This window comes from Tamandua tetradactyla, chromosome 5 (genome assembly GCF_023851605.1).
Source record: "Tamandua tetradactyla isolate mTamTet1 chromosome 5, mTamTet1.pri, whole genome shotgun sequence".
In the NCBI taxonomy this organism is placed as follows: Eukaryota; Metazoa; Chordata; class Mammalia; order Pilosa; family Myrmecophagidae; genus Tamandua; species Tamandua tetradactyla.
In genome coordinates this window covers 189,306,135-189,328,865 of record NC_135331.1, presented here as the reverse complement: position 1 = coordinate 189,328,865, position 22,731 = coordinate 189,306,135, and the positions used below count along the sequence as shown (strand labels likewise).

Below are 22,731 nucleotides of genomic sequence, written 5' to 3'. Positions count from 1 at the left end.
GGGGAGGGCAATGATTTCACTTGCAGAGTTGGGCTTAGAGAAACTGAGGCCACATGTGAGCAACAACAGAGGTCCTCCAGAAGTAACTCTTAGGCATGCCTATAGGTAGTCTAAGCTTCTCTGCTACCTACATAAGCTTCACAAGGGTAAACCTCATGATCAAGGGCATGACCTATTGATTTGGGCGCCCCTAAAGTTTGACACAGTATCAGGGGATTCCCTGATGGTAAGGTTTAATAGTTCCATAGTCTTTCTCCCCTCCCTCAGGGGACTCTGCCAATACTGTTTGATTATCTACTTAATATACTCTAGGATATTTCCAAGCATTACAATAATCTATACACCATTAAAGGGCCTCTTTCTTATTCTGTGCTCCTTGTGTTTCAGTTGTTCAAATGAGCTATACAGATAGATTGAATTAGATTATGTACTACAGAAAATTTCAGTTCCAGATCAAATAAACTTTTCTTCCATTGGTCCCAAAGAGTATGTGTGGTTCTAAAATATAGACACTGTCTTCCTTACTCCTGGGTTCTGAATTACTTTAACCCCAACCTGTTCGTCTTCGTTCTTATCTTTAAATATCAAGTTATATACATAAAACAGCCTCTCAAAATCCAGAAATAATAATCACCACCCCAGACTTAATGTGTCTGCTCTAAAAGCTTAAATCTAGGCCCCTGTTTTCTTATAAGCATTTTCTAAAAGTGACCATACCATTGTTGATTTTTTTGTTTCTGGCTTATTTTGTCTCACCAAATGTCCCACATGTTCATTCACATCGTTGCATGCCTCACAACATTCTTCCTTTTCGTAGCCCCACAACCTTTGTTCATAAGTGTACACCACCATTCGCCATTCTACTTCTCCATCAGTGCATCCTTCAGCCACCTGCATTTTTCGGGCATCATGTAGAGGACCCCAAGTCCACAGTCCATCAAAACATTCTTTTTAAGACGCCTTTCCTAAGTACCCAGACAGGATGTAAGGACTATATTTTTGAACAACTGCCATCATCACAAAGCGCAGTGAATGAACTGAATATTACAGTTGGTACACATTTATTTTATTCAATACCATTACTGCCCTTGTGAAATTTACAACTTCATGGTAGGTGGTAAGTTGGGAAACTAAAAACATAGTATCAACTAGTGTCATTTAAAGACATGCTATGGAAATTTTATCCTCATAATGGAACAATGCAATTCAGAGACCATTTGGAGATGATAGAATGGTGGGCTTGAGAGAGAGAGAGAGAGAAACCTCAGAAGTCACGGTGTACAACCCTCTCATGTACTCTGCCAAGGGAAGTTCAGAGTCTGATGGGGAGTGCTTTGTCCAGAGACACTCATTAGGGAAAGATTTCAGGCCTTCCATACTCAGAGATGTGCTAATTCCATGGTACTGTAATTTGAGATTTATATAATCTAATCTCAATCCAGCCAAGCAGTTCAGATACATATATATATATATATTTATCTCCTTATGACTCACCATAACAGAAATATGTTTACAGAGTGAATCAAATGCTAGTTTTAAAAATGGTGAACCTATGATTTATCTTAGAGGGGTGTCATGACATAGTTAAAAAGCAAAGTCTTTGGTATTCTCGTGAATTAATGCTTATCCTTGGGAATTTGGGACAAATATAAGGGACTTAATATGTCCCTTAAGTTTTCTGCCCCATGATTTACATACCTACAAAATGGAGATTATAATAAGGTGACACAGCTACTGCAAAGATTAAATGAGACAAGTACGTAAAATGTCTGACTAACCATAACTGGATCTCAATAAATGGTGGTTCTCCACTTCCTTTTTTTGCTTAAACATAGAAAAAGAGTGAGGTGGTCCTTTTTGTCTCTGTTGTGACTCTCCCAATAGGGGTCCACAGAACCCTGAATCTGTGGCTTCTTTCTAGTTTCTCAGCTATTTGATTTAAGAGTGGTAATGGTAAAAGTATCTAGACTAACACCCCTACTAAAATAATAACAGGAAATGGGGATTTTTAGATGAATGGTAAAAATTTTACTAAATATGAAATTTTCTTCACATGCTTTCTGCATCTAAGCCATGCGTTATGCACTGATTTTGAGACAGTGCTTCCTACTTAAGTTAATTTCTACCAGATAAATGAGTTTTATCTGTCAAGGGATCAAACAACCCCCAAGCATGACTGTAGCTTAGGTTTACTTACCATACTTCCATAACTTAGGTAGGTAAGGAAACCACAAATCTGAAGGGATTTAACAGTTTATTATTCATGGATGAACAGGCAACCGAAGCCTTGATGTCGCAATAATTGTCTTTGTCCCCTGAGCGCCTTGGGGTTGATGCAGAGCAGGCTGAGGGGATGCTGAGCATCCAGTGGGATGTGCTACAGCTGAAGAAGCCTGAACTTAGGAACCCCCAAACGTAGAAGGCGTTGCTGGCAAACCAAACTACCTTGGCCCTTGAGAGAGACTTTATTTTTATTGCCCTGGAATGTAAAAAAGAAACATCTCCTTTGGGAAGAAGAGGGAGACTTTATTACCTTCAAACATCTCTGGGGAAGGGGAAGTTCTCTGTCATTTTTATACTAGCCTCGAAACAAATCTGCTACTTCCAGCTTCTGAGACATTCAGAAATGCCATGGAGAATTACCTCCCAAAACAGCTGTATTCCTTAACAGTAAGTCTCTCCTAAAAAGTTTTTATTATAAATATGAAAAGTAGGAAAAAGTATTAAGAATAATGACCGAAGAAAATAATTGGATTAATAATAGAATTATTTTCTCCAGAAATTGATTAGGCTTAAGTGACTAACTTTATGAAACTTGTTCTTTTATGCCTGGGTACCAAAAAACATGATATTAATATTTAAAAAATGAATTTGCCCATTGTTTCATTTGTTTAACTCTACTCAATTGATGGAAAATATATTCTATAACATTCAATGAGTATTCGTTAAATGTTTCATCTAGCATTGAATAACTAAATCTTTCATCTCCAGCCATTTCATGATTGTAGTCAATTATTTATTTGGCAGAACTATCAATTTCTAAAAGGACCTGATAGGAAGATTATTATGCAAAACATAAAAAAATATTTCTATAGCGTTGCAGTTAATACTCTTTCTATCTTCTATTTTTTCCAGGTGTTTTATTAAAGGAATCAAGATAAAAGGCAGAACTTGCTCTTCTTGTTCTATCTGGTTATTCGAATGAAACATGATTGAAAGCAGCCTAAATAGGGCTTCTGCCTTTTAGATAACTGGCTATTCAAGGAGTCATGGACCATTCTTCCAAATTTCCTGGGCCAAATTCTCTTCAGGCACGTCTTCCCTACTGTGCTCAGTTAAGCAAAATAATTTCAGTTGTGTCTATTTTACAACATATTTTCCTAGAAAAAAGGAACATTCTGAATATTCTATGCAAGAAAATGTGAGTTAAAATGCAGAAGAAATTTTGGGGCTTTTGCAGTAATTTTCAGTTCCATTTTTCTGGCCCACAATTTTCCCCCTACTCTTTAGCACATGATCAGATTATTTTTTTATTCATGGATATTCGGACAACTAAACTATGTATTACCTGGCAGACAAATAGTCTTTGCAGTTCTGGGTTAGAGTTACCTTTTTCCTCACTTGCTTACATTTTAGCATCAGACCAGAATCTTGTCAGAAAGATCATCTTGAAATAAGTTGATCTTATATCTGTTTCACAACCACTGCTGTTCTCTAAGTTTTCATAGTCTTAATATTTTATGTCCTTCTTCTAAAATCTATCTCACCACTTCTTACTCTTGGCATCTCCCTTTCCTGCATGCACAGTTCCCTCAACAGTATCACAATGGCAGGGCTCCCGTGAAAAGAATCAGAGTGTTCTAAAAAAAAGTGCTCTACTCAGGTAGATTCTTTTAACCAGACATGAGTAGAATATGTTACTATAATTATAAACAATTACAGTTCACAGATTTAGAGGTCTGCCATTAGGACACAGCTTCTTGGGTTATTAAATGTACTGACTTCTGCCATTTTACAAGTAACACATATATTTTACAGAAAATTAGAAAATAGAGGAAAATTCAAGGAAAGAAACAAAATCTCCTTATAGTCACATCACTTGAGCCATTGGCCATTAGTATTTGGTGCTTGTTCTAGTGTTTTTCAGTGCATTGTGCACCCCCGTACACGTATCCACCCGTGTTGTAATATCATGGCAAACAAGCTTTTACTTTTCCCCTGAGGACTTGCCTCCGTCATTAGATGTTCTTTGAGGAATGCTTTTTATCTTCTATGTAATATTCCTTTGCATGTGTATGTCATAATTCATCAAATCCAATTTCAACTTTGGCCATTTATGTAATCTGGGCTATCACAAGAAGCCTTATATGAGAGTTTTCTCTACATCTCTAATTATTGTAATCATTTCGTACACATGAAGTCAGAAGTAAAACGTGTTTTTAAAGCCCTTTGCATATATTGCCAAATCGTGTTGCAGAAAGGTTTGCCCATTTGTATTCTACTCTTCCCGGGGATGTAGGGTCCACGCTAACCACCTTTTGCAGCTGTTACTTCACTGCTCACCTCTCCAGCCTCCCATTTTTAAACTCAGCTGTTTTATCGAGATTTAATTTATATTCTGTAAAAGCCACTCACAAAGCATACAATTCAATTGCTTTTGGTATCCTTGGCCTATATGCTTCTTAGTAATGTGAAGTTAAAACCTCAGGATTCGTAGGAAACAGCAGGGCCTGACCGAGAAGGTAAGCAGAGGTCTTGGTCTCTGTTCCCTAAGGAATCTGCCTTCACTCTTACCTAAGACCGAGCTGGAGTTTTGTGTAAGTGAATATAGAAAGAAACAAATTTAATACATAACTTCTGGAAATAAGGAGATTATATTATATTATAATTTGTTTTATATTTGCTTATTTGCTTTATATACATATTTGTATTGTTGTTATTTGCATAGGGTAAGATTGTCCACTCTTACCTAAGACCGAGCTGGAGTTTTGTGTAAGTGAATATAGAAAGAAACAAATTTAAAATATAACTTCTGGAAATAAGGGGATTATATTATATTATAATTTGTTTTATATTTGCTTATTTGCTTTATATACCTATTTGTATTGTTGTTATTTGCATAGGGTAAGATTGTCCAGAAAAAACAATAGAATCAAAAGAATTACAATTTTAAACTTGCTTGAATTAATAGTTAGGTGACATGAGAGGGTGCAAACATGTTTAAAAGATATAAATATGGGGGGTGCAATGGTGGCTCAGTGACATAATTCTTGCCTGCCATGCCAGAGACCCAGGTTCAATTCCTGGAGCCTGCCCATGTCAAAAAAATAAAAAATAAAAATAAAAATGCATGTATATAAAGCAAAAAATATAAACAAAGATATATAAAAACATAAAACCAAAAATGTACATAAACAAAATGTACTTATATATAAATATATAAATAGCTTTCCATTTATAGCCATCTAAAATATGGAATGGGAATTAATTCTATTTAAAAATAGCAAGGTGAAAGCATAAAACAATAGCATATATCTAGTATAAAGAATATTATAAAAATTACTCATTCATTCACTTATTTACTTAAAGAATATTACAATTTAGTTGTTTATTGAAATGAAGACATTAAGTTCTTGAAACAGAGATTGAATATTATAAATGTATCAATTGCTCATGACTGTTTATAAATTTGACACAACGATAAACATAGTTCCCATAGTGTAATCATCGTAATTATTATCTTGGCTCTTGAGAAAGTAATTCAAAGTTCATTTAGTAGAGTAAACAAGGGAAAATATTGAAGCAAATATATCAAAAGTAAAACAATCTGGAAATATTTTCCTGCCAATAATAAAACCTATTATAAGGTTAAAATAAATGGCACTGTACGTTAGTTGTAGTGAATCAAAAGAAGCACTAAATTATTTTAATAGTAATGGCACTATTTCCTACAGATGCAAAAGAACAATGCTTTGAATTGCATGAAAATGCCTGAGTCCTGAAGCATTTGTTTATAGCTCAGAAACAGGCTTTATTTTTAGAGCACTATTGACTATTTGATAAACTCAGTAATATTCATCTGAGGAGAAAGGAAAATTTATTTAATAAACTCTTCTAGTATGGTTATCTATTTGGAAAGCAACAGATTAAATTGGATCATCAACCTTATATCCCATATAAGGTAGTTCTGAAAGAAGTTCAGTGCCAAAGAGACAAACTAGATAGTCCAGTCTAGATCAAATTAGATGAGACAAAATTTTAGAAACCACAGCTCAACATCTGGCTCAAATGGATCCCCAAATCCCAACAAGTGTCCACAGATTCCACCAGAGTGTTTGAATATGGAAATGAGCCTAGTGAGATCTCTTTGGTGGACTGCCACTGCTCCGAGGTGTTTTGTCTCACCCACACTTTGATAAACTGCCGAGAATTTAACCACTATAATTTTTTTGAGATAGATGAGTTATATATATATGTGTGTATTTTTGAGGTTCATGGTCTGGGAATTTAACCTGGGTCTCCCACGTGTAAGGTGAGCATTCTACCACTGAACCATCTGTGCACCAGATGAGTTGTATTTTAAGTAGAACTATCTTTGGGTGTGAAATAACTGTTTTGCCCAATCTTTGAATAATCTGGGGGCACTTGCATAGGTGTTAGGTGCACTGATTCTCCTAAAGCCCTGAAGAGGTTCATCTCGAAATGGCTTGGCACCCTTGCCCTATGATACAAGTCAGCTCTTCAGGTGACAGCCCTGGAGGTCTACTAGATGTTTTTCTAAGTCAAGCTCGCTGATGACGAGGTAGTCAGCTGAAGAGCTCCATGCCAATCTTAAGTGGATTCTCAGTTTCATGTTCCTGGAATTAGTTTTTGTTGCCTAGATATATGGTTGTGCTCCGGAAGAAAATGTTCCTTTTTATATGCTGGCAGATTTAGAAAAACAAGTTCAATTTTCTTTATCGTGCAAATCAAAATCTATTTAAATCATAGACTCTGAAATCCATCTAAAACCTACGGTTATGTCGGAAAATTGTATCTCTTCCTAATTTGAATTTAATGTGAACTGATTTTTAATTGTTTTGTATAACCATGGGTAGCAGATTTTTTTTGAGCATTGCATGGTAAAACTCAGCAAATATGTCAGACAAAGCACAACGTTACAAGGAAACACCACAGCATATGTTGACAGTTATAGAAGAATTGCTGCTGTTTTCACCCTTCACACCAGAATAATTTTTTCAATATTTACCTCCCATGTGTATAGAGGGAAGCATATGGGACTTTACATAATCATAAGCATAAACAGGTGGCTACTTAGGTACATTTAATTTGCAGGCAACATCAATACTGAGTAGCGCAGTCAGCTCCACATGGCTCCAAACTCTTTCTGCTAACATCCCACTAGCAGAATTAAGATAATTAAAATACAGGGCGGGTATACTCCTCCCTCACTTGGGTTCAGCTACCTTTCAGGACCGTGAATAAAACACATGTTCAAAAGTGACTTGGCATTTAGCTGTTTCTTTTGTTCAAGGAAACTTCAGCAACTACGTAGAATGGCATCCTTGGAATGACGACTGGCAGCAGACAGCGTTTGCATTAAAAATGTGCTTGCTTCTTTTTGTTCTTGCAATCTGCTCACTACGTGCATGAAATTATAGTGGTTAAATTCTCGGCAATTTATCAAAGTGTGGGGCAGACAAGACAGCTCAGAGCAGTGGCAGTCCACCAAAGAGATCTCCCGAGGCTCATTTCCATATTCAAACACTGGTGAAATCTGTGGACACTGGTTGGGATTTGGGAATCCATTTGAGCCAGATGTTGAGCTGTGGTTTCTCAACTTTTACCTCATCTAATTTGATCTAGACTGGACTATCTAGTTTGTCTCTTCGGCACTAAACTTCTTTTGGCGCTATTTTCTCTAATCGTGTGACCATCTTGCAATGGCTGAGAATTCCAGAATGAAGGAAAATAAGGGGAAGTATTAACCATTGTGTGATGATTGATTTTATATGTCAATTTGGTTAGCCTCTAGTACCCCTTTATGTTCTTAATCAGATACTAGTCTAGATGTGCAGAGGCAGTATTTTGTAGCGGGTTAACATACACAGGTATATAGGATACATTTATTGATAAGCTATGATTGCTATTGGGGAAGCAGCCATCGGTTGACCTGCCACCCTCTGCGTAGCCTGAGCCTGAAAATCCCTTATCTGGAGGCCGGAAAGTGAGCTCAAGTTCAGTCCAAGTCCTTTTTATAAGGTATTCCTCACCTGTGCTGGCCCCAACCCACTAGAGTGTCTGTTACCTGCAGGGAGGGAACACGTTTCCCACACTGTGGCATGGGGATGTGTGCAAGTCGCTGCCCTGTGTTGGGGAGCCTGCCTGCCAGGGAGCCTAGTGTCCACTGCCAGGCTGACCTGGCTCTCTGTCCTCGATGGGAATGACCATCATTCTAACCAGTGCTTGTTTGTGTTGGGTTTTCCTTGCTGGGAATGATACGTGGTACCGTAGAGCAGGCAGAAATGCTGACTCCTACCCTCAGGGACTGACACATCTTCTCTGTTCCCCAGGGCGTAGGCTTTGTCCCTGTGGCAGCCCAGAGGCTTGGCTCCCCCAAAAGAGCTTTAGGCATTTCGTTTGACTTCAAGAACTAAATTATTATGTAATGTAAATAATCATTATTAATGTAAATGATTGGTTAAAACATTTCAAACGTATTAAATATTGCATGGTCACTTCTCTGAAGGAGTTGAAATATTATTGGGAAAAATAGTTTCGTTTGTTTAACATGCAATTGTTAAATCAAAGAGTTAAAGAGAAATTGAAAGATTTTATGATTTAATCCTTTTCCCCTCAGGTACAAAACCATCAAAAATTATTAATAACTATTCTAAGCAACTTCGATTCAAATGTGAATATAAAGACATTCAAACCTGGGAATTCTACAGCCTCCTTAGCCTCACTTGCCATTTGGTAAAGTTAATAGCCATTTTTGCTCTATTTTCTTGCCTCCTAAATAGTCAATTGAATGACTGTGTAACATTTTCTTATGACAACCTTTGACTTTCCTCATGTTCCTTATTCTTGCTCTTGGAAACTTCCCTTATGGCTCATTGGAATCACTCATTAGTTGAAAGTGTCAATTATCCTACACTTGACTCTGACAATTAGGGGGAATTTTTGTGGAGTTTGGGCATTTATTATTGTATTTTCCAATACTTTGCTTTTGGAGTATTTTTACTTCTATGAGTATTTCATGCACACTATTTCAGTCTGAAGTTGATTAAAGATGCTGAGGTAGAACTTCTAGTGGGATTGCTGGATTTGGGTCTTGAAGAAAATAGTTTTAATAGGATCTCTGACCCAAGAATTGTCTCTAGAGAGGTTGGAATGTAATAAAATGATAGGAAAACTATCAGAAACAAGGGAAATAAGAAATTGATATAGCCAAGTGTGAAGTAATAAGATGATTAAGAAACTACAAAGTATGTAGTTTCTCAAGAAACTCACAAAAATAAGTGAGAGACATTTTGAGTTATTGGTGGAGAAATAAGATTCATGATCGAAGTTACTTAGCAACTGATTATAACATCATTGGTCTCCAACCCTCTCCACCATACCTCATTTGATTATAAATTTTTGAACATGCATCTTAAATATATGTGTAATTAAATATTTAAAATTTTGTGGGCATTTGATATGTCTTTATCTTATATCTCATAATAATAACAGTGGATATAAAACCATATTTTGACATCTTTGGGGTTTTAAAGAAGTTTTGGTTCATTTTCATATTTCATTGGACTAGAGTATTTTTATTTTTCTTTTAACCTCATAACATGTCTGAAGAAACTCTTGTGTGGTGTTTACATGTCATACATGTCAGCTCTGCCATTTTCTCATTGTTTGCTTGTGTTTATATTAGTAATATTTTCAATACGTAATTTCTTTGCAGGAAATGTTTAAAGCCATTTATCCATTTTATGGGGGTTACTTTATTTAAAAACTAAGATCATGTATTTTGGAAACCCCCTTAACGATGGCCGGGGTGCTGCAGCAGCTGTAAGCCCCTGAGCCTGGGTGGGTGCCACACCCATCCTTCACCCCGGGTAGCTCCCCATCTTCCTTCAGAGGCCTCGAGAGCATTCCAGGCACATGACCTTCTGATATGAAGAGATGAGGCAAGTGTCAGACCATGTCCTAAATATTGGTAAAATTTACCTTATGATCTTAGATTTTAAAAGTTCTAAGACCTTCTCCACCCACCCCACTTTGGAACTGTCTCTCTTAGCTCATGAAAGGCTGGACAATTAGTGATTTGCAATAATAATGAATGGTTGAAATGTGTACCTCTGTGATAAAGTCCATGAGATTCAGAGACATAGAAACCAGAGTTCAGAACCCTGCTCTGTCCCTTCTGATCTGTGTGACAATAGTGGATTATGGTGTCTCTTTAAACCTTCGTGCCGTCATCTGTGATATGTTACCCTTTTCATTTGTAGGTACCTCCTATTGCTATTTGGAAATTGCAATGATATTATACACATAAATTAACAACACATTCTAAGGTGATACTAGTTTAATCATCCTGATTGTGATGATATGAGTAGAGGGTAAGAATTAATGGGCAAAGTTCACGCCAAGATTCCTGGTCTCAGAGGTGGAGGAAATATGTTTGGTGGGAACCAGGAAAGCAAACTAGAGCTTAGACTAGGAAAAAAAAGATTTGTGGAGCCTTCATCACAATCTTTTGGCATACATATGAAGGCATATTGAGATATTGTGTCTGAATATTTAAATTAAAAAATTACTCCTGATTCAGGTGGAAATTGATGAAGAAGAAAAAGGGGGAAAAAAAAGCAAAAATTCTCCACAATAAGCCAGGAAAATATTCTTGCTCTTAGTTCCCACACTGGGTGGGTTGGAAAAAGGCTGATCCATGCGCAGGGGTCTCTGCTGGTGAGAACCCACATGATGCTTTGTGCGCTGGAATTGCCGTGTTCTCATGAGCACTGCCCTTGAAGTGAAACGCGGGCAGGGAGGCAGCCTGGAGAGGTGGTAAGGATCCAGGCTCGGAATCCAAGCTCTGATTTGAGTTTCTGGAGCTATTTACTAGCTGTTTTGTCCCCAAGAAATATTTGTTTTATTGTCCTCAAAAAATTATCGTGGATATAAGAGAATATAAAAGAACTGTCCAGACTTGTAACTTCTAAACACATTTCTGTTGTTACTATTCTTGTTAATAATTACAGTAAAACTGATGATGAAGAATTTATTACAAAAAAAAGTAAGATTCAGGGAAAATCTCCCTGCTGACTAATTTTCAGCAGGTCAATTTATTGCATTTCCTATTAATTTTTGTTTCTTAAGTGACACGTTTCTTATAAACAATAAAATCCATTTTAATAGCTGATCATTAAAGGCAGAAATATAAATCAAGTTTCTTTCTGCTTTTTAATTTTCTTTATGAAGACTATATACTGGCTTTATAATTTTAGAATCACTCTCATGTTCACTTAGCTCGTGAAAAGTGTTTTATTTTCTTTGGAAGGATACTAAAGCATATTTTCCCCAGTAGGAAATGATTGTATCATCTGTGAAAAGGATAGAGACAAATTGGCCACATGTACTGTTGATCGGGCCTGATTGTGCTTTATGTTATATTTCACTTCTTCACTTTGAACCTGAAGTTCCAATATGGCATCACATTAAAAAAAAAATAACTTGCCTTAGTTCATATGGTGTTAAATGCCTGCTTACAAGGAGGGACCCTTTGGATTTGCTTCTGCAGAATATGAAGAGATAAGTTAATTCGACATTTTCCCCAAACACTGTCACTTAGTATGCTAAATTGTACATTTCATCATCTTCTAAGGGAAAACTCACAGAGTCATACTTATATTTTTCTTGCAGTGGAGATATCCAACAAGACAGCTGAGAAGAGTGTGATTAACTTGAAATAGTGATGGCCCTTAGGGTTTCAGGCTTTTTTACTTCCTCATATTTTAGGTCTTTACTACCTCAGGTGAGCCTATTCCCCAAGAAAGAAGATGCTGAATTTATTCTTCTGTGACTTATGTTGTCAATATAGCTAGGATAGAAAGAAAACGATGTGCCTCTCCCTTTTATGAAATTCTAGGTGATATATTTTAAAATTTATTTCACACAAACTGCGGCTATTCCATGATATACCATGATAATGACTGTGGACTCCTAGGAGATAAATCTTCATACGCAGGCAAGTGGGATTAGCCACACGTACACATGCATATGCCCATACACATACACACACACACGTACACACGCATATGCCCACACACATACACACACACACATACACACACATATGCCCCAACACGTGCACACACACATGCATATGCCCACACACACACACGCGCGCGCACACACACGCACACACAAATTCGTTTACTGTGGAGAATTCAATAACATTATTTTATTGGGTTTTCCCTGATACGAGATATATTCAAAGAAGAGATTTCTTTGAAGTAAACGTTTCTTTTCCTTACTCTCTTCAAGCATGTAGTACTGTAGATGACGTTCTCCAATTCCGAAAGGTTCTCAGGGAGATTGCACTCACAGGCTGCCTTGCTCATTCCTTGCCACGATTGCATTTATTCAGGAAGTCTGTATTAAAAAAATACTTTTTTTTTTGGTTTCATAAAAGAATGGGTTCCAGAAATAACTGATCTTAAGTCATTGTATAGTAACCCAAAATATACATAAAAATCAGTTAACCTGGTTAATACAGATTTGATATATAGATTAATTTAATTGGAATATATTTGTTGAGTAAGTTAATAAATGATTTTTCTAAGATAAATCATTCTCGCAAATTTTTAAAAAATATTTTATTGATAAAGCAACATATTAACATGTAAAATGTTCTTAACATGCAAACATTCCATACATGGCATACGTTCAATGGCTCACAGTATCTTCACCTGGTTGTGGTTGTGACCATCACCATGGTCATTCTTTTGAACATTTGCACCACTTCAGAAAAAGAAATAAAAAGGAAAAAACTCATGCATACCATACCCCTTACCCATCCCTCTCATTGACCGCTAGTATTTCCATCTACCCAATTTATTTTAACCTTTGTTCCCCCTATTATTTGTTTATTTTTATCCGTATTTTTTACTCATGTCTCCATACTCTCGAGAAAAGGCCTAATTTTAAGTAGATTTAGACTATCCTTTGCAGGAATAAGATTTCATAAGGGCAAACCCCAAGATTGAGGGCTCAGCCTATTGATTTGGTTGTCCCCACTGCTTGCTAGAATATCAGAAATTCTCCAAATGGGGAAGTTGAATATTTCCCCCTTTCTCCCCATCCCCCCAAGGGGACTTTGCAAATACTTCTTTATTCACTCTCTAAATCACTCTGGGATTTAAAAGGGCATCACACTAACCTGAACAAACCAACAAAATCTCATGCTTTTTCAAGATTCCATGTACTTATGGAGTTAACTAAACTGAACATACAAGTTAAAGTAGGAAATGCACTACCCAAAATATAAATTTTGCACCAAATTAAACATCTCTCCCTTTAGTTTCATGCAGAAGTTTAAGTTTTAAAATATGGATCATATCATCCTTTACCAAGTCTTCTGCTATACATTAGTCCTGTCCAGACCAGCTTCATTCATATCTCTATTCCATGTCTGATCACTTTTTCAGCTTTTTAAACAGTTCCTGTATGGGGTACTGCTGACTTTTATAGCTTCAGAGCTCTGACTCTTGAGTCTCAGGTGTCACATAAATACCCGAAATTCCTGGGCATAAACAAACAGTTCTGTATCTCAGAATTTAGAATTAACAGTTACAACTCCTGAATATATGTGACTGCTGTAAGAGCTTACAACCTAGGACCCTTTACAATAAGCCCAAACCTGATAACCCATTTAGCAAATTTTTTATACACTGTCTTTAGAGCTAGTTTGTATATTTAATATTACCATTAATTTATATTTGAGTTAAGAAAACCATTAACTGCTTATTCCTCTGTTCTTATTTTCCCTGGAATTTATTAAGAAATAAATTTCTGAAAGTGATACAAAGTTGATTCACACATAAAATGAAAACAAATAATAAAACAAACAAAATTCAAACAGGAGAACTGCTTATACATGCAAACATAAAAAGCTCTATCTTAAGTGTAGAAATTTGTTGCATTAGTGATTAACTTGACAAGATTGAAGAAAAAGATTTCAAATAATAATACTATGGGAAAATTAGAGAAGTAACAAGAAGAACAAATGACATAGAATCAAAAAGTGTTTGACCCAGAACAGCTATCTAACCTGGCATTTTCCAAGGAAGCTATTATGAGTGAAGTACTGATTTACTGTGATATGTTATGCTGTAATACATTAATGGGTGCTCTCTAAGAGTTTTATAATTAAAGTAATTTGGGGAATTCTGCAGGTTATGGTTCTCTCTTTGGTATCATGATGCATCTAATGTCTCTGAGAAGTCTTATATTGACTGTCCCTATATTACTTTCTAATTGTTAATTTGACCATGAATCAGTTTCCTTCAGGAAGCATCTGTTAAAGTTTAATATTCCCAGAGAATACATTCACTGGCCTAATACAAGCCCCTCACTTTAAAACTTAAAATGAGAAATTTGATCTTGAGAGACTAAATGCCTTGCTCAGGATCAGAGAGGTAGTTAGGGACCTAGCTAATATCTCAGTCCAGATTTCCAAATTCTAAGAACAGGACCTTTTCTATTTTAAGGTATATTTCTCCTGACTCCATTTATGTAGCCTGAACCCATGATCCAGTAATCTATAGGCGGTGTATTACAATTTTTCCTAGAGGAATTCAGGATTTTAAGTACCTCTGGTTTTAAAAAGGAAATTTTCCTTAAAAGGTCGACTAGGTTTGTTTTATAACTCTCTCATTCATATGGGAACTTTCATTATAAGAACTACCTTTAATTTGCCAATTCTGTTCTTAGGTCTTTTTAAGATTGTGGCTGATAAAACTCCGTATCTTACTATGGAAGAAATTACAAGAGCCATTCACATCGGACCAAGTAGGCTCGGACACCCTTGCTTCTATCATCAGAAGGATATAAAATCAGGGGATCTCATCATAAAGCAGGGCGAGCAATTCATGCTCAACTCAGTCGAAGAGATCCATGGAGAAATGCTGGTGAACTGTGGAGTCGTAAGGCATCGTCGGGATCGCTCATTTACACTGCCTTTGTCACAAGAAGGAGAATTCTATGAGTGTGAAGATGAGAGCATTTATACCTTACAGGAGATCGTTGAATGGAAGATCCCCAAGAACAGAACACGAACTGTGAAACTTACAGATTTTTCGAATAAGTGGGACTCAACAAATCCATTCCCAAAAGATTTTTATGGCTCTCTGATACTAAAGCCTGTTTATGAAATTCAAGCTGTGATGAAATGTAAGTATCTCCTGAGAATGTTGCTCTATCAGGAAAAGCATTGCGAGGTTTGGGAAAGAGAAAGATGTCGGACCCTGGGGAACAGGACTATCCCTGACGTTCCCTTGAGCCCACTGAAAGTCGGTTGTTTCATCTGCAACCAAGGAAGCCACATACTCATTGCTAAGATCAAATAGACCAACTATAAACACGTATTATAAATTATATAGTGCTATCCAAATATAAGGGTCAGTAATTATCAGTCACAGACAGATTAAAATAGTAATTTATTTTTATCACTGCCAGTTAAACATGGTCAAAAAATACCTGTATTTTGTCTTTAAAATAGAGTGTAATTGATTAGAAGGGGCATGGAAATAGTCAACAAAATGTGGAAGATGGCAAATTTCTTTAATGTGTCTCTTACCCATGTTTTAGTAACAGCTTTTTTTCTTCCCAGTCACCCATCATTGCTCATAAATCGCCTTTACTAGTGGGAGGCCCTTCTGACTGAAGGAAAAGTAGGATAAACTAATGCACAGAGAGGTGTGTTTTAATGTGTAATCTTCATAGAGTTATTTGCATTTTAAAATAAGAATCTCTGGAGAGAGCATTCTTATTCCAAAAGGAATGGATATCTTGAATTTTTAGAATGATGGCTCATAAGTAAGACAGCTGGCAGGGCAGAGGGTTGTGAACTTGGAGTCAAGAGGCTTGGATTCCAATTTTTGGTCTATATTCTGATTTCTGAGGGCTTTGGATAAGCCATTTAAACTCTTCTGTGTCTACACAGAGGGGATGATGATACCTCTTCTGCCTACCTCTTGGGGGTGGTTTTTAGAAAGAAAATAAGGCACTATATGAATTCACTTTGTGAACATAAAGCAAAATGTAACAATGTTTAGTCAAAGTATATCTCAATTTTTATTTGTCTTTGTCTTTGATACCATTAATATTGTTGGTCATTCATAAAGTTATAAAAACATTTAATGAGAAACTTTGCATATATTTTAGAACTATTTGTTGAATTTTGTTATGTGCAAATATTTAAGTGTTGAAGTCATTGGAACTAAAGATACAGTTCAGAAATGCCATTCAAGCAGTGCCTCCTTTTTTTTTCAGATGGGCAAGCTCTCCAGCATGGCAAGTGAGAACTCTGCCATTGAGCCACTGTTGCCTGCCCATAAAATAAACCAAAATATACTTGGTTAACCAAATTTTTTCTTTTTTACATGAGCAGGCACTGGCAATCGAACCCGGGTCTGTGGCATGGCAGGCGTTGCCACTGAACTCTGCCACTGAGCCAACATGGCCCACCCAGTGACTATTTTTTGATAATAAAAAAATTAAGACCACATCAAAATTTAGACTTCACATTAGTGTTCTTATAGCTATTCCAAAATGTGCAGTTGATATTCATCATTGAATCACTTATAGGTTTAAGCTGCTATGCATGTCAGGTGGATCTATTTTTGTTTAGATCCAGTTTTGTTTATCAAGATATTTGGAATTTGAGGGGTGGTTAGTTTTGGGCTGACCCAAACCAAACTTCACTGCTAAACATGAGGGGCTGTTTTAAGTGATCACAAGATTCTGAAGTCAAAAAACTGGATAAAATGGGTACAACTGAAGTTCAGTGACAGGGTTTTTACAGTCACAAGGGCATTAGATAAAGGCTCCAAAATCATTATCAGAGATCAAAGTGGCTGGATTGCAGTCAGAGGTTTCATGGATTTCCCTCTGTCTACTCTAGGATAGCAGAAAGTAAAGAGGAATATCAATGTCATGGCTCCACAATCATAATCGGCCCTTAAGTCCTACCTTCTTGGTTACACTAGGACTAATGTATAAAATAGTCCCCCTAAATTAAAGATCCAGAATAATTAAAATCAAAATTTAATTTTAATATCATTAAAGAGTGGAAACTGACTAAAGTGTTTTGTGAAGGGTTTTATTTGGACTGCAAGGTTTTCTTCTGGAATCATGGTTAGCAGGAAAACATAATTAACTTCACCTAAATGCCACCATATAGTTGCTCAAGCCAGAAATCTTGGATTCAGGTTGACTTCTGTTTTAGTTTACTGATGCTGCCAGAATGCAAGTATGAGACATGGATTGGCTTTTTCAAAAGGGATTAATTGAGGTACCAGTGAACACTCATAGAGCCATGAAAACGTCTGAATTGAGGCATCCAGAGAAAGATCCCTTGACTCTGATGAAAGGACAGTGGTGTCCAGGGATCCTCTGCCAGTTAGGAAGGTACAGGGCCACGTCTGCTGTCCTCTCCCGGCCTCTGGTTTCGGCTCTCTCGGCTCCTGTTTCTAGCGGTTTTCTCTATAAGTGACTGCGGCAGACTCTGGGTTTCATCTCTTAGTTTAGCATCTCTGAACATCCGGCACTTGGTTTCATCTCTCTGCTCTCTGTGTGAGCTTTGAGCTCTCTCTTTGTTTTCTGCCTTTTGTTCTTTTTTGTACAGGACTCCAGTAAAAGGATTAAGAATCACCACAAATGAATGGCGTCACATTTTCATCTAATCTCAAGGTCCCACACATCAACAGGTCTGCCCCCACACGATTGGATTAAAAGAACATGGCTTTTCTGGGGTAGAAAACAGTTTCAAACTAGCACATGCCATCCTCTTGAACCCCAAAAGACATATTCTTTCCATAAAAAAAATATATATTCGTTCCATCACAATATCACAAAAGCCTTAAGTAATTTCAGTAACAATACAAATACAATACAAAACCAAAAACAGTACAAAATCTCATCAAATCCGCTACAGGCGTGGTTTTGTCCTAAGACAAAATTCTCCTCTGCCTGTGAAACTCAGAACAAGTTATCTACTTTCAATATACAAAGGAAGGACGGCCATAGGATAAGCATTCTTACTGCCTTAGGAAGAAATTGGGAGAAAAACAGAGGTCAGTAGAGCCAAACAGCTCCAAAAACCAGCAGGGCAAACTGCTAGATTTTAAGGTCTGCGAGTCATTTATAGACACCTTATTGACAGAGATTGAGAGAACAACAGTGTACGGTGGTCCCAGAAGAAAAACCTTTCGGTTCATATAAAACCCTTCACAAAATGCTTTAGTCAATTTCCATTCTTTAATGATATTAAAATTAAATTTTGATTTTAATTATTCTGGCTCTGTAATTTGGGGGGGTTATTTTACACATTAGCCCTTGTGTAACCAAGAAGGTAGGGATTAAGGAACGACTGTGATTATGAAACCATTATATAGCTATCCTTTTTCACTTTCTGCTATACTAGAATAGACAGAGGGAAATACCTGAAACCTCGGACTGCAATCCAGCAGCTTGATCTCTGATTATGGTTGTAGACAGCCCTTATCTTCTGCCCCTCTGATTGTAAAAACCTTGTGACTAATCTTCATTTGTACCCCGTTCTCCAGTATTTCAACTGTAGAGTTGTGTAATCACTAAAGACAGCCCGTAATGTTTATTAACAAAGGGTCTTGGGTCAGCCCAGAACTAACCACCCCAAGCCCAAAGTCACCTTGCTAACCAAACCTGGATCTAACCAACGTGGGCCCTCCTGGCATGGGCAGCAGCTTAGACTTGAGCCTGCAAGCCACCTATACCTCATTATAATACTAAAAACCACGCCCATCATCATAGGAAGGCCACCATTTGCTTAGTAGGTTCTCTGTGACTGAGCACGTAGTCAGCCTGCACATGCGCAATCATTAGAGCTCCCCTAAGCACATCACCTGGTGCCATTGTGCTTACTATCCTCAAACCTGCCCGTCTTCCGTACTATGAAATTATCAGAATTATTGCAGTTAGTGGAGACAGATTTTGGGCCAATAGGCCATCTGCTCTCCTGCTTTGCACTTAGTAATAAACCTTCTCACTTAGAAACCCGGTGGCTCAGGAATTGGGCATTTGAGCCGTGGGGCAAAACATCCACTGTCTTTGTCCGGTTACACTCCTGTAGAGCGATTTCAGGACGGACCCTGCGTGGGGCTGGGTCTCATCTATACTGTCTATACCGACGGCAGAAACTCCGTGAAAATGGAGGGTGGATGTCCAATACAAAATGCCTGGCTCTGAAATGTTTCGTTGTTGTAGGCTTTTTCATCTAAATGCAAATGTAGACTAATTTTGAATCAATTGCGATCTTGTTTTACAATATTCTTTCTCAAATTGACGATTCAAACTTGCCTTGAAATCACAGGGCTATTGCTAGAAAGCTTTCCCATAGCTCACCAGGCAGAGACCAACCCCTCCTGCCTTCCGTCGTTCCTTTCTAGGGTAACTAGAAAAAGAATAGCTCTGAGTCGGGAATGGGAAAGTTTAAAGGAACCTTGGGGAAAAAAGCTAGATGAAAAAGGAAAAGAACTACTGGAAGCTATGAAATATTGATAAGCTGTAAAGAGAACATAGCAAGTAAACATAGAAAAGAAGGAATACAAAACATTCTTTTCCTAATTCTGGTCTTTAATCCTTTATGAATGTGAACATTTAGGCGCTATAAAAAAAGAAAATTAGTAGAAAGTGTTTAAATGAAACATTTGTTCCTGGAAGCTCTTGATCCCCATTATAAACCTGAAACTCCTCTAATCCTCACCATATTTTAAATGATTACTAAATTTTATTTTTCTTTGGAAAATAGATATAAATAACTATTCAAGATTTCTAACTACTGGCTTTATGCAAGGCACATCAAGATCCGTTTGTCCCTTTCACAGGAAGATAAATTCCTATTACTGTAATCAATGGTATGCATAATATTTGCAAATGAAAAATTTTGTTCCCCAATTGGGCCAGCTATTTCAAGTTGCTTTTAAAGACAGGAGATCTTGCCAGTTAAAACTTTTTATTGGTGCTGTTTTGCTATGTAAATTGATAATTATTTCTTCCTTAAATGAAATTATGAAAGAGTTAGAAAGCTCCTGTTCCTTAAAAAAACAAAGCCTTAACATATGCCTATCAAAATTTGGGCTTCCAGTTTTTGCTCAGATATATGAAACATTAATTCATTTTATAAGCATGGGGTTAAAACCACACAAGCAGAGAGATGGTATCAGAAAGGTGATATTTGAATATTGTATAATAGATGATAAATGAATAGAAAATACATTTGGTCTTTTAGTATTCCGAGATTTCCTCTTTTCCTCATTTTACTTTTAAAAATAATTTCAATTTTTATCAAAGTCAAAAAGTCAAATAGTGAAAAAATGCTTATAAGAAAAGTTATCAGCAAACCATGTGCCCTTTGCCCATTCCTGAATTTCCTTCAAGTTTGGTAACTCAGAGTTAATTTCTTTAAATATGTAGCCCCTGGCATTTGCATTCACATTTCCAAATAATATAGAAATATTTCTATTTCTCAAGTCATTGACTTTGACCATAACTGCTGGCGATGAAGATTTAATTATCTTGTGTTCTTACTTCCTCTCCCTCATTCTCTGAGTGTATGGCAAATGAGGGCTAAGCATTGGTATTTCCATTGCTGTGACAACGTAAGTGTTTTTCATCGCTGAGCCCAGTGATGTATCATAATTCCATTCCTGCTTAACTTTTTGTTTTTCTTGTTTGGAAACAAGACCCTTGATTTTATTAAACCCTTTCTTACTTTGAGAAACGCTTTTCTACGCTCCACAAGAAGCCACTGAATGCAGATTTCCACGAACTCAAACTGTCAGGAAGCCTATCTCTTCTAGAACCCTCCATCCTAGAGCTCCCGTCTGCACCAGGGGAACTTCACACCTGCCGAAGCTCTAGGTGCTGCTTTGCGTGATTTAAAACTATTCTAGTGGCTTTCCTTTGACTGTTGATTTACTTCCAGTTTTGATGAAACCCATCCCTTACTTGCTTCCTGAGAAAGAGGCCTATGATGATTAATTATTTGATTTATTAATTGATTATTAGTTAGGGAAACTGCAAGTTTGAAAAATCTTTTATTCTGCACTCACATAAGATAGATAGTTTGGCTACTTGTAAAATTCTAGGTTGAAAACAATTTCCTCTCAGAATTTTGAAAGTTTTGTTCTTTTATTTTCTAGCTTCCAATATTGCCTTTTAGAGAAATTCTAAGGTATTTTGAAATTTTACAGTTACTGTGCTTGATGGGCAATCTGTTCTTTCATTGTGATGGCAGTTTTCAACTTGGAAATTTAGGCTTTTCATTTCTGGAATAATTTCCTCTCAGCTATTTTTTCTCTTGGTTCTTTCTGTAACTTCTAATCCTCTGTGGAAGCCCCCATACTGATCTTGTAGGACTGTTTTTCTTCCCTACTTTAAATCTCTTCATCTTGGTTTTTCTTCAGGGAAAATTCCATAACTACATTTCCAACTGTTTTTATGCATTTTTAAATTTCAGGTATCATATTTATTCTAAGATTTAATGATTTCACCATTTAAAAAAATGTAATCCTATTGTTGTTTTATGGATGCAGTATCTTATCACTCAGAATATTTTACATTTTCTTTACTGTTCCTTGCGTTTTATCTGCCTCCTTTAGGCTCCCTTGTCTTTCTAGTTTTTGTTATAGGCTTTTTTCAAGTGCTTGGTGATTATTTGCCATTTGTTCATATTTATGTATGAGATTCTTTTTTTTTTTAATCTGCAAGTGAGGCACTATTTATGTATTATCCTGTGTTTAAGTAGTTTGGGTTTCATCGAGCCAGTTCTTGGAGTGGGATATCTCCCCAGTCAGCTTCTGTGTATTTTTCCTCTAAGCTTTGTTCAATTTCACCTAAGAAGAATCCTTCAGTGCCTTCTGGGGGGTATGAAGCCATTGCAGCTGAGGCAGGGAGGAGCTGAGCGTCTCCTCTCTCCCCTACGGGTTTAGACTGACCCTCTGTTTGCAGTGCCATGCTCACAGGTGCTGGTTTCCCAGGTGCCGGGGCCTGCTGTGTGCTCTTGCTGCAGAAAGCAGGTGGAGAGTGTGGCAGCTGCCTTCCCCAGAGTAGAGCTAGGGACCCAGGTTTAACCACCCTTCAGACATTCAAATAATCCCTCTGCCCCCATGTGTGCACTAGGTGTCTTTTTTCCTCCACTATTGTTAATAGTGATGTCCATTTGTTTTAGTTCATAAAAGAACATTCTTACATTTGTACTATGAACCCCAGCCATCCACAGCAGGGTTCGCAACATTATAAGATAATGGTGACGTTTTTCTGCCACAAAAGTTAGAGAGCAACCCAAAAGGCACATTTCCCTGCTTCAGATACAAAAGCAGCAGAAGACACAGGAGAGACTCTTCTAACAAAATGGAAATTCACAGGGGTAACTTCTGTAGTTGATTGGAAGCTCAATGGAAAAAAAAATAAGTC

The 22,731-nt window shown here is 37.0% G+C and overlaps 1 protein-coding gene across 6 annotated transcripts in view; it reads left to right on the top strand.

The window, feature by feature from the left end:
- Window positions 1–22,731, top strand: part of THEMIS (thymocyte selection associated) — a 224,955-nt gene that overhangs the window by 108,139 nt on the left and 94,085 nt on the right. For 4 of the 6 annotated variants that reach the window (XM_077162855.1, XM_077162854.1, XM_077162856.1 and 1 more), the window contains exon 3: window positions 14,989–15,447. In XM_077162855.1, coding sequence (XP_077018970.1) covers window positions 14,989–15,447 — 459 coding nt within the window. Of the gene's footprint in view, window positions 1–3,159; window positions 3,335–14,988; window positions 15,448–22,731 lie in introns of those variants that run through there. The other 2 variants (XM_077162857.1, XM_077162858.1) reach the window with 2 other exon arrangements.